The following is a 13,323-nucleotide window of genomic DNA, read 5'->3' on the forward strand; positions in this document are numbered from 1 at the left end:
CGCCCCGCGTGAAGCGTGCGACACCCCGGCTCCCGCGACACCCCCTCCCTCCTACGCGCGCCTTCCCTTTAAGCGCGAGGCGCAGTAGGATTTGTGTCGGCGGAAGCAAGGCGCGACTCCCCTTTATGGCCAAGTCGGCGGCAGCCGCTTTGACAGCCGCGGCGGCCGGGCCATCAGAGCGGGAGGCCGGGCCTCGCGCCGACGGCCGCCGTCACCGCAGCGGGGCCGCGGGGTTCCGAGCGCGCGGTGCGGCGGGGGCGGGGACGTGGGAGTGGGCGGGCCCGGCCAGGCAGGAGGCGGAGAGACCGGCAGCCAGCGCTCCGGGTCGGCCTCTGACTGCGGCGCGGCGGGGCGATGTGTGATTACCATGGCGAGGAGTCTCTGTCCGGGGGCCTGGCTAAGGAAACCCTATTACCTTCAGGTAGGCCGGCGGCTGCCCCGCCACTCGCTGCGGGCACACTCCGTCGTGCGCCCTCCCGCGCCGCGAAGGACTCTCCCGCTCGCTCCTTCCTCCCTCGGTCCGCGCCGGCCCGAACCCCGCTGCCCCCTGCCGTCGGCACCTGGCTGCGCGCCCTGCCCGGCTGCCCCAGCGCCGCAGCCCCCACGGCTCTCCTGCTTCTCCCGCGCCCCGCGTGGCCCTTCTCAGGGGCCTGGGCCGCCCTGCCAGGGCTCGCCGTCGCGCTCCGAATCCCAAGGCGTGACCTGGGTGCAACCCCGCGCCCCGAACACTGTCCCCACCCTCCGCCCTTCGCAGTCCAGGCTCGGGATGTGCCGCGTCTTCTACCTGGTCTTCTCGTTGCTCTTCCCCCTTCCCTGTGGGCCCGACAGGTCGTGTATTCTTGACTCGGTGTTCTGGATCGTCGTTGGGTGGTAGGAAAGGTGGTGTGTCATTCCTTCGTGTTTTAGAAAATTGTGAAAATCATAGCAATTTGTCACATCAGATTTCAAAAACCTCCGAGATGCGGCGTGTGCCTCGTGGTGAGCCCCTTGGTTTGGTCTTCCCACCACACCCGTGATTTTAATGGGAGGTAGGGTTTCTAAGCCCAAGGGGAGGCGGATGGGTGTTTGCTTTTTAAAAGAAAAGGGGACAGTGTCTGGTGAACCGATCTGAAATACCCCAGCAGTGCAAACATAATTCGCAGTCATGTCGTGTGTACTGCTCGCATGTCAATTTTTCATGATTTCCCGTTCCACTCTCTGTTCCACTGCCACTCTGTGCCTTCGAACCCTATCACTGTCTTCGTATACTGTTTGGTCACCAGGGGGACCTAGTAGACACCGTGCGTAGCTGAGCCCAAATCCATCACCCCCATGGAAAAACAACTACGAATCAGTGCCTCCGAGGGTCAGCAGTATTGTCTGCATACGAGGACAGTATTCCTTCACCTCTTACGTTAAAAGGCTGAAAGATATTGGTAGATTATTTCCGGAAGAGAATTTATGGTCAGCTGGTGCTTTTATAATTTACGAAAAAAGTTGAGAAGGAACCATTATGGGGCAAGTAAGTTACATTTTTGTTTGAAAATTGTACGTGTAAACCATTACCCTGCATTGAGTGATGTATTGTAAATTGGCAGCATGATTTGATGGTCCATGGTATGAAGGGTGTGGAGGAGACTGCCCTGTCTTGTAGCAGTTCCACCAGTAGTAATTGTGTCTTGAGTAGCTTTATGTATTAAGAGTATAAGGTAAGGCCAGGTACCTTATATGAGCAACAAATATCTTTCCAGGCTCTAGACCCCAAATAAGTTTATTGGAATATTTAAAATGTTTCCCCTAAAACTACCTAGCATTCTATTTCTATGCTTAACCTTACCGATTTGGTTGTGGACTTTATTTTAGATTTTTATTCTTTTGCTGTAAATGCTCTCGATATTTGTGGCCATGACAACATTTTTTGGCACAATAGCAGAAGAACTTTCATAGTGCCTGAGTTAACACTAGTTTTACAAACAGTTATGCTTCCATTAATGGCAAACAATTAGCATTTCTGCCTTTCTGACTTTGTACATTATCTATTATCAAATTAAAGTAAATTCAGATTTTAAACAATGCGAAGGAATTTTAGGACATGGTGATATTTTAGTAGGTTATTTCTATATAAAATAGAAACTTTTTTGGTTGTGGTATTATATTTGAGATTAAAAAATAAATTTAAGATCTGGCAACTAGAATCCCAGGGACCTGGTACTAAAATGTCTTCCTGGTATTAGTATTAATTCTCTTTCTGCATTTTGTTAGTTGGCCCTCACCACACTGATTCAATTCAACCAAGGCATGAAAAAAAAAAAGCCTTCTCATTACCCAAGTATCATACCCTCTTCCGCTCCCTATTGCCCAAATGCCTCACCATCTGCTTTTTACGCTTCCTCTCCCTTGAGGTGCTTCCACCTCAAAATTGTTTGAAGCAAAGTCAAAATAAAATATTTTCACCTGAGACTGTTATGCAGCTTGTTTCCCAGCCATTGAAGGAAGAATTAATATATACTGTACTTCTTTTTCTTTTTTTTTCTTTTTTCACAATCAAATTGAGAATAAAATCATGTTCCTTTAGGAACAGCAGGAAGCATGAGAACAGAGCCGAGTCTGTTCTCATTTGTGAATTTGGTTTATTTTGACCTTGAAAAAGTTACTTAACCTTTTGGGTACACAGTTTCCACATCATAAAGTGGAGATGGTAGTTCTCAGCTGAGTACATCCCACAAATGTAGTGATGATAAGCTAGATAAAGTTAAATCTATTTTGTGACACTTTTTCTCTATTTTAAATTGAAAAGCATGTGATGTTAAATGGTTAAGATGTACAGGTAGTAAGTTGAATTCTTTCAACTGATGGTTCCAGGCTTTTCCCCTCACTTTTATTCATTGAGTATTTATAGAACTAGGTGCGTGATATGACTTATCTTACCAAATCAATTAATAATAAATATTTGTTGGATGCCTGTCACATGCCAGAAACTGTGAGATGGTGGGGATTCTACCAGAGTTAAGCAAATACCTTTGTAGTCTTCATGGAGCTTAAGGTCTAGTGGGGGAGACAGATATTAATCAAATGATTGCAGAAATATGTACTTACAACAGTAAGTGCTATGAAGAAAAAGGGAAGGAACAAAAGACTGCCTGAGAGGCAGAGAACAGTTTCTCTTATTTAAAATATGCTTTATTGTGGGAATTTTTATACTTACGTAAAAACAGAAAAGAATAAAGAACTCTGTTGTACCCATTGGCCTTAACAACCATTAGCATTTTGTTTCATTTCCCCTTCCTCATGGTCCCCTCCCAACTGAAGTATTTCAAAGCAAATCTCAGCACATCTTTCATCCAAAAACCTCAGTATGCATTTCTGACAGATAAGGATATTTTTAGATATAACCACAATACCATATTATGCCTAACAAAATTAATAACAATTCCTTATTCCCACCCCCCCCCCCCTTCCTAGATACGCACCACCCTAAGAGGACTGACTAAATCCATTTGCCCTGGAGTAGGCTTACTGTGATTTGAGAGGGTCTCTTGGTGAAAACAAAACAAGCTCCCCTTACCAGCTTGTTCATGCCTGACATTCTTCATCCAAGGAAAAGTAACTCTCATTGCATGTTTTGGGAGAATGGTGTAGGATACAAACGTCTGACTTAAATAACATTTTCATGCAAATATATTATTTTGTTTTAGAGTGAGGCTCAAATTGATTAACGAGGATAAGAGATCCAGTTTTGATTGAGGGTAGAAGAAAGGACGGAGTACAGGAAGGAATTGGGTTTCAGAGATGCGGGAAAGACAAGGGCCTAGGGAGAGAGGTCGCAGGAACCAGCTTTGCAAACTTGGAGTTTCGCTGTTTGTTTTCCCTAGGGTGAGGTCAAAGAGCAGTCATGTTCTGAGATGTTTAGGCTTTAGTGTTTGCAAGTTCTTCTTCTTGCAGTTTTACACCGGGGGAATTTAAGCAGCTTATTTAAATAAACAAAGTAAATTTTTCAGCTATTACATGGATTAAATAGGCATTTATGGGCTAAGGTGGGGACCCCATCTCTGTTTATAGCTTGATTTATATGGCAAAAGAGATTCTACTGCTTGTGACGAAAAGAACTGATGTGGTACATTCATGCAATAGAATATTGTTCAGTAATAAAGAGAACTGAAATGCTGATAACCTACTATAACATGGATGTACCTTGAAAACATTAAATATGTGAAAGAATCCCATCACAAGAGGCCACATATTATATGATACCATTTGCTTGAAAAGTCCAGAATAGACAAATCTATAGAGACAGAAAGTAGATTAGTGATTGTTTAGGGCCGGGGGATGGTAGGACCTGGGGAGTGACTGCTTTTGGGTACAGGGTTTCTTTTGGGGTGATGAAAATGTTCTAAAATTGTTAGTGGTAATAGTTGCATCACTCTGTGAATATGCCAAAAACCACTGAATTGTAAACTTTAAGTGAGATATATGTGAAATATATCTCAATAAAGTTTTTTTTTTTTTTTTTCTTTTTAAAAAGGAACTGAGTTTATCCCATGGATGTGGTCCTTCTTCCTGCTTCTTCCTACATACTCCACCAATGTCAGCTTTAGGATACAGGTAACACTTCTGGAGGAGTGGTGCAGGCAGAGTGACTGTGTGGCCTTTTTATGAGCCATGAGGGCTTGTGACCTGCCTGAAATAGAGAGACAACAAACCTTTATCCAAGCAACAAGCTTCTCATGAGAAGGCATCATTCATAGAGGAGCCCAACTTAGATACATTTTTAATGCATTTTTTAATTGTGAACTTTGACATATATATATAACTGAGATCTTTCAAAGTACAATTTAACAAGTAGTTAGAGAGCAAATTTCAAAGAATGTCATGGGACACAGTTCCACAATTTCAGTTATTTCTATTATTGTAAAATATAACACATACAGAAAGCTGTTAACTTTCAAAATACAGCTCAACAAGCAGTTATATAGGTAATTTCAAAAAATGTTATGGGTTATAGTGCCACAGTTTCTGTTCTTTCCTTATTGTGAAATATAGGATATGTACAGGAAGGTGAAGACTTTCAAATCACAATTCAATGAATAGTTACAGAGCAAATTTCAAAGAATGTTATAGGTTACTGTTCCACCTTTTCAGTTATTCCCTTCTAGCTATTCTAGTACCCTAACATCTAAAATATATATATATATTTATATACAGTTTCAATATTCTTAATCCTTTATTAAATCCTGTCTTGTCTGTTGCTACCCCTTCTTATCGTGTAATCACTTTTTCGATCTTTAGGGGTGTCTAGGCGGTGACCACCCCAAATTGTTCATATTCAGAGAGGGTGTTGACACTATGGGGAAGGGGGCTGCATCTGATTGTTGTTCTTAAAGAGGCTGTTGCCTCTGGGTTTTAGGACTCGTCTGGCATAGGAATGCTCTGGTGGATTTAAGTTGCTGAGAGAGAAAACTTAGTGAGTGAATCTTTTATAAAATCTCAGGTAGGGACCCAGGTATTTGGGGACAACTTTTGGTAAGGGCATAGCATGCTGTGTCCTTTTGGGATTAGATACATTTTTAATGTTTTCATTTCTTATCTGCTTCTAAAAACAATACGGCTATTTTGTTGAAAACTTACCTGGGAGATAGCACTTCCTGGGATGGCTAATTGTTGCAGCAAGTAGGACAAAAAAGAATCCTGCCTCTGAGATCAGAAACTGTGGGTGTGTTAACTGGCGTAGACCATTTTTAGGAGGTGTTTTTCTCCCACTATTATGGTGCATACTACTCTTGGCCTGCTGTGTCTGTTAACCCAGGATGACACCTGCATTTGTCTCTTTTTAGTAGTGTGTTTTTCTACAAATTAGGATCTACTTTGTTTAGAATTTGCTCATAGTCTGAGTGGGTCTGATCACACAGCAGCCCTATAATTTGTTGGTTTTAGTTTGGAATAACTTCTTCCTTCTCACTATCATTAAGTCCTGGAAGAATGAAAGTTAAGACAATTTAGGGTAATTCTCTACACTTAGATTATACACACTTTCCATTCCAGTCGTTCAGCCTACAATTCTAATGGAATTTGAAACCCGAGATACTTGGGTACTTCTGTGGTTTTTCAAGCCCTTAAGATTGCAAAAGTTTTGAATTTTTTTGAGGCCATCTCTTAAAAATGACTGCACCAGGAGTTTCAGTATGTGTTCAGTAGGGCTGTCATGAATAAATAGATGGATGGCATGTTCAAATTAGGATGTTGGCACTTGTTTTGCATTTTTGATATCTGGCTCTTTGCCTTACATTTGTGCTATTTTTCAAACATGACTGCTATAGATTGTTTTGTTTCTTTAAGTATGACTTAATGTTTGTATTTTGTGGAATTTAGTACCAGACAGGGTTACTAATGCAGATTAACTGCTAAAAGTGACAGTTGTTGACAAATATTGTAATAAGAGTTATATGGCTTCTTACCCATTTTCAGTATCTAGGGTTATTTTAAATAGAAGGGTATTTAGAGTAGGTGGGCTTTCCCTATTTCTCAGAGTCTGTCTGTCTGTCTGTCTGTCTATCTATCTATCTATCTGTCTATCTATCTATCTATCTATCTATCTATCTATCTATCTATCTATCTATCAAAAGAAAGCCTATAGGTGGTGTTGGTCACTTTTAAGCTTAGCAAGAGCTAAGCTTTTGCCTGAAACTAAATCTCTAGAGCTGTGGGTAGCTTTCTGAGACTGGTACATGTACAAAGAGCATATGCATCCCAGAATATCTTAAATTCTGCATAGAATTATAATGCAGCCATTTGATATTACCATTAGTTTCTTTTCTACCCCTGTTAGAAATGGTGACTTCTCAGGCAAATTTCACCCTCACCACAGTTTCAGACTGGAGCATACAGTAAAAGTAAAAGTATTTTAACTTCGTTGTCATCTTCCCTGTGTACCAGTTTTTCACTTTAGTGGATTATAGTGTTGTTTTCTGTTCTCAATAGAAATAATTAGATACATTTTTAATGTTTTCACTTCTCAAAGCTGCTTTTAAAAACAATACCATGCCATTCTCTTAAATACTATCTTTTCATATTGTCTGATTGAAAAGGTAAACTTCTTACATTTTAAACATTTCCTATCCGTTTCTTGGAATTCAAATATTTTATGAATAATTTTCCTTAAAAATCTTTTAACCTACAAAATATATGAATTTAGAAAATCAGGATATTAGAATGTGAACATTTTATAAAAACTCAAAACATTAGTGGATGAATTTTTCTTTAGATATTAGTTCCTTCTTGATTTATTGTTTCAGATTGATGTTTGTCAACAGGGTTACCAGTTATTGTAAACAGGATTCCCTTTTCTTTCCTAAAAACAGAGTAATCATATTTGAGGATATTCTCATAAGAGAGATTTATAATGTAATAACAATTTTCTGAACTAAGAAGAACATCCGTCTCAGACATGCAGAGTGCCAGAGTCACAGACTCATACATACTAGAGCTGGGGACACAGGTTTTACTTCCCAGCCCCCCATTGCTTGAAAATTGGAGCTTCTTAATTATTTTAAATTGAAAATATTGATCAACATGCCAGTTTATTTACCCTTGATTGGATCCTGGATTTAAGGGAAAAATAAAAGCTGTAAAGGATGTTTTTTGCGATCATTGGGGATATTTGAAAATGGACTATATATTAGATAGCATTATTATATTAATGTTAAATTATGTTATATAGGAGAGTGTCCTTGTTTTTAGAAGATATGCACTGAAATATTTCGGGTAGAAAGTATCCTAATGTCTTTAACTTAACTTTTAAATGGTGCAGGAAAAAAATGTTTGTGTATGCATATGGAGAGAGCAGGGTTTCTCAACCTCAGCACTACTGAGATTTGGTGCCAGATAATTCTTTGTTGTGGGGGTGTCCGGTGCATTGTAGGATGTTGAGCAGCATCCCTGGCCTCTACCCACTAGGTGCCAGGAGAACCCCCTGGTCATGACAATCTAAAATGTCTCCAGGCATTGCCAGGTGGCCTCTGAGGGACAAAATCATCCCCAGTTGAAAACCACTGATACAGAGAAGGAAAAGGAGAAAAAGAAAGAAAGAGATATTTATGTACCTTTAGAGGAAGAGAAAGCAAGCAAATGTAGCAAAACCTTAGCAATTGATGAATATAGGTAGAAGGTGTAAGGATATGCACTGTAGTCTTCTTTCAAATTTTCTGTAAGTTTAAACACTTTCAGAAAAAAAGTTGGGGAAAAATAAATTAGACTGGACTTCCTTCTAACTGAATATGACTGGAAATGTATGGACTCTGTCAAAGTTATGTTAAGGGGCAAGAAATTTTTTGAACATATTATGTCTTCTTTTTCTCCTGCCCCTCTTATGTCTCACCAGGACCACTCCACAAAGGCCTGCTTGCCACATCGACCCCTCTCAGATCCATCCTCCACATCACTCTCCGAGTAATCTTTCCCACAGTGAAAATCTGATCAGGGCTCTCCCTGCTGAAGAAATCCTTTAGTGTCTCCCCATTGCCTTCAGGAGACTACAGAGTTCTGAGCCTAATCCTTCATTTCTGACCCCTTTCAGTCTTTCCGTTTCATTCCTGTCACTACCATACACCATTTGCTTTAGCAGTCCTGGAAAACTTCCAGTTTCCTAAACAACCCCCCCCCCACCACCACTTTCTCTCTCTCTCATCAACCTGTCCACTCCACCTTTTACCTCTCTGCCCTACAATGCCCTTCCCCCATTCTCCCTGCATCCCTTTTCACCTGGCATATCCCACTTTTCCACTTGTCTGTTAAGTCTCACCTCCAAGTAATCCCTCGCTAATGACCCTACTCTGTGCGCTCCAAACTGTTGAAGTGTTATACCCCTCACACACTTCTCTTACAGCACTTGGGATCCTGACTGTCATCAGTGGTTTCCACATCTCTTTTCTTTCGCCCATACCTTGAGCTCCTTGAGAGTGGAGGTGTCAGTTTCCTTTCTCTACCCCATGTCTAGTCCAGAGAAGATGGTCAATAAATATTTGTTGAATGAATGAATCAGCATAAACACTTGTACGGTTACACAGTTTTATGTAGCTGATCCTCAGATTAATTACTTATATGAAAGGAATATATGTAAACAATATGCCACATAGTGTAGATGAGCTTACGATGAAAACCATGAGTCTCCCCTTCTACTTCTCCCTACCCCCAGCCTTACTCCCCAAAAGTAATCTCTTTTAACTTTTTGGATTTTCTGATGGCTACACATCTACCTTATAAAACTATGTTCTTTAAAGTGAGTTGTACACATCTTGGGGGGTATGTAAGATGCTGAATTTGGGTGCTAGGATAAATTATTGGAAATTTTATTTATATACTTTTTTGGTATCTTAAAAATGTTTATCTTTGTCAGAATAGCTGATTATTTTTCCCTAAATATTTTGGTTTATTATTATAATAAGCATTTCCTTCCCTGAAAAATCCATTCAAAATTGTTCTCATGTACTTTTTTTTTTTTTTTCTTGGTTCATTTTATTTTATTTTATTTTATTTTATTTTTTTCCATTTTTATTGAGATTGTTCAGATACCATACAATTATCCAAAGATCCAAAGTGTACAATCACTTGCCCCTGGGTACCCTCATACAGCTGTGCATCCATCACACTTAATTTTTGTTCAATTTTTAGAAACTTTTCATTACTCCAGACAAGAAATAAAGTGAAAGATGAAAAAAAGAAAAAAAGAAAAGGAAACTCTAAACCTCCCCTATCCCTAACCAACCCCCCTCAATTGTTGACTCCTAGTATTGATATAGTACGTTTGTTACTGTTTATGAAAAAATGTTGAAATACTACTAACTGTAGTATATAGTTTGTAATAGGTATATAGTTCTTCCCTATATGCCCCTCTATTATTAACTTCTAATTGTATTGTCATACATTTGTTCTGGTTCATGGAAGTGATTTCTAGTATTTGTACAGTTGATCATGGACATTGCCCACCATAGGATTCAGTTTTATACATTCCCATCTTTTGACCTCCAACTTTCCTTCTGGTGACATATATGACTCTGAGCTTCCCCTTTCCACCTCATTCACACACCATTCGGCGCTGTTAGTTATTCTCACATCTTGCTACCAACACCCCTGTTCATTTCCAACCATTTAAGTTCATCCTAATTGAACATTCTGCTCATACTAAGCAAGAGCATCTACATTTCTTCCACAAGGCAGGAGGGAGAGTCAAAGAAGGTAGAGAGGCAAAAGAAAGAGGAAACAAAAAAAACGACAGCTAGGAAGCAGCAAAAGGAAAAATAACCTTAAATCAAAGTAGAATAAAGAATCAGACAATACCACCAATGTCAAGTGTCTAACATGCCTCCCCTATCCCCACCTCTTATCTTCATTCACCTTGGTATATCACCTTTGTTACATTAAAGGAAGCATAATACAATGATTCTATTAGTTACAGTCTCTAGTTTATGCTGATTGCATCCCTCTCCCAATGCCTCCCCATTTTTAACACCTTGCAAGGTTGACATTTGCTTGTTCTCCCTCATAAAACAACATATTTGTACATTTTATCACAATTGTTGAATACTCTAGATTTCACCAAGTTACACAGTCCCAGTCGTTATCTTTTCTCCTTTCTTGTGGTGTCTCACATGCTCCCCACCTTCCTCTCTCAACCATATTCATAGTTACCTTTGTTCGGTGTACTTCCATTGTTGTGCTACCATCTCCCAAAATTGTGTTCCAAACCATGCACTCCTGTCTTCTATCACCCTGTAGTGCTCCCTTTAGTATTTCCTGTAGGGCAGGTGTCTTGTTCACAAAGTCTCTCATTGTCTGTTTGTCAGAAAATATTTTCAGCTCTCCCTCATATTTGAAGGACAGCTTTGCTGGATACAGGATTCTTGGTTGGTGGTTTTTCTCTTTCAGTATCTTAAATATATCACACCACTTCCTTCTTGCCTCCATGGTTTCTGCTCAGAGATCCGCACATAGTCTTATTAAGCTTCCTTTGTATGTAATGGATTGCTTTTCTCTTGCTGCTTTCAGGATTCTCTCTTTGTCTTTGACATTCGATAATCTGATTATTAAGTGTCTTGGCGTAGGCCTCTTCATATCTCTTCTGTTTGGAGTACGCTGCGCTTCTTGGATCTGTAATTTTATGTCTTTCATAAGAGATGGGAAATTTTCACTAATTATTTTCTCTATTATTGCTTCTGCCCCCTTTCCCTTCTCTTCTCCTTCTGGGACACCAATGATACGTACATTATTATACTTTGTTTCATCCTTGAGTTCCTGGAGACGTTGCTCATATTTTTTCATTCTTTTCTCCATCTGCTCCTTTGCGTGTAGGCTTTCAGGTGTTTTGTTCTCCAGTTCCTGAGTGTTTTCTTCTGCCTCTTGAGATCTGCTGTTGTATGTTTCCATTGTGTCTTTCATCTCTTGTGTTGTGCCTTTCATTTCCATAGATTCTACTAGTAGGTTTTTTGAACTTTTGATTTCTGCCGTGTACATGTCCAGTTCTTCCTTTACAACCGCTATCTCTTTTGCAATATCTTCTCTAAACTTTTTGAATTGATTTAGCATTAGTTGTTTAAATTCCTGTATCTCAGTTGAAGTGTACGTTTGTTCCTTTGACTGGGCCATAACTTTGTTTTTCTTAGTGTAGGTTGTAATTTTCTGTTGTCTAGGCATGGTTTCCTTGGTTATCCAAACCGGGTTTTCTCAGACCAGAACAGGTTCAGGTCCCAGAGGGAAGAAATATTCAGTATCTGGTTTCCCTGCGAGTGCTCCACCCTTTGATGCCTCGGGTCACTGTGCTTTTCTGCCCAGCAGGTGACACCTGTTAGCCTATAATTCTTGACTGGTGTGAGGAGGTGTGGCCGTGTTCCCCCAGGCTCTGGGGTCTGGTTCTGAATGGAAAGGGCCCCACCCCTTTCCTCCTAGAGAAGACAGACCCCTCAGGTGGAGGTCATTAGCATTTCAATGGTCTCGCTCTCTGCTTGTGGTGTCTCCACCCTTCCCAGAGTCACAGCCCTGGAAACTGAAAATGACTGGGGCTTTCTCCACTGAGCCAAAAAAGAAACAGACAGTCCCCTTCAGACCCAGTCCAAGGCAACCCTCCGGCTCTCCCAGGTCAGTCGTCACCCAAAGCCTCTGTCTGTTTTTTGGGGCTGCGTACCTGTAGTGAGCAGTTCACACTCGCTACTTAAAACCCCAGTTGGAGCTCAGCTGAGCTGTATTCGCTTGCTGGGAGAGAGCTTCTCTGTGGCACCACGAGGCTCCGCAGCTCGGGCTATGGGGGAGGGGGTCTCCCGACCTGGTTCCACAGGTTTTACTTACAGATTTTATGCTGTGTTCTCAGGCATTCCTCCCAATTCAGGTTGGTGTATGATGAATGGATGGTCTCGTTTGTCCCCCCCGCAGTTATTCTGGATTATTTACTAGTTGTTTCTGGTTTTTTGTAGTTGTTCCAGGGGGACTACTTAGCTTCCACTCCTCTCTATGCCGCCATCTTGCCCGACTCTGTTCTCATGTACTTTTAATTTGTATTTTTGTGTTAGTTACCAGATACATGTACTAGATTAGTATAGTCATAAATTTGTGTGGAATATAAATAAGTAAATATATATATGCTGGAATTTTGTGCTCAGGAATATTTTCCTGAGAGGACTGTGTAATCAAAAATGTTTGGAGATCACTACCTTTAAATAATAGACTTTTACCTCTATTTTTTGATTTATCAACTTCAGATCGTTATCTACTGACTGTAGTTAGCTTTCTTAAACTACCATCTTCTCATTCTCTCTCTTCCAGTGTTTGATTGTTATATTATTAGCTTTACTTCCTCTGTTTTTTTAACTTGGTAATTTCAGATAATAACTCTATTTCTTTTTTCATTCTCTTTTGACAGGCTCTCAGCTCTCCCCCACCGCACCCCCCCTTTTATAAGATGGAGCATTAGAACAAGTACCAGTTTTTCCACCTGTTTCCCTCCCTCTTCTGTTTCTCAGTTTCAGTCAGCTACACTTTTACTTTTTTTTTAAAGCAGTTTTATTGAGATTTGTTCATATACCATACTGTCCATCCAATGTGTACAATCAGTGGTTTTTAGTATAATCGCAGAGTTTTGCGTTCGTCACCACAGTCGATTTTAGAACATTTTCATTACTCCAAAAAGGAAAACCTCATACCCCTTAGCAGTTACCTCTCAAACCCTCTATCCCTCCCCAGCCACTAATCTTAATTCTGTTTCTCTAAATTTATTTATGTTTACATTTTGTATAAATGTAATCTTACAATATGTAGTGCTTTTGTCTGGTTTCTTTCACTTAGCATAATGTTTTCTTTTAAATT

At 40.3% G+C, this 13,323-nt stretch overlaps 1 protein-coding gene across 4 annotated transcripts in view; it reads left to right on the forward strand.

The window, feature by feature from the left end:
• The first annotated feature begins 279 nt into the window (after nucleotides 1–279).
• Nucleotides 280–13,323, forward strand: part of DIPK1A (divergent protein kinase domain 1A) — a 127,434-nt gene continuing 114,390 nt past the window's right edge. Inside the window, exons 1-2 of one of the 4 annotated variants that reach the window (XM_037826624.1) lie at nucleotides 302–421; nucleotides 4,502–4,581. In XM_037826624.1, coding sequence (XP_037682552.1) covers nucleotides 355–421; nucleotides 4,502–4,581 — 147 coding nt within the window. In that variant the 5' untranslated portion in view covers nucleotides 302–354. Of the gene's footprint in view, nucleotides 422–1,314; nucleotides 1,502–4,501; nucleotides 4,582–13,323 lie in introns of those variants that run through there. The other 3 variants (XM_037826625.1, XM_037826626.1, XM_037826627.1) reach the window with 3 other exon arrangements.

This window comes from Choloepus didactylus, chromosome 2 (genome assembly GCF_015220235.1).
Source record: "Choloepus didactylus isolate mChoDid1 chromosome 2, mChoDid1.pri, whole genome shotgun sequence".
In the NCBI taxonomy this organism is placed as follows: Eukaryota; Metazoa; Chordata; class Mammalia; order Pilosa; family Megalonychidae; genus Choloepus; species Choloepus didactylus.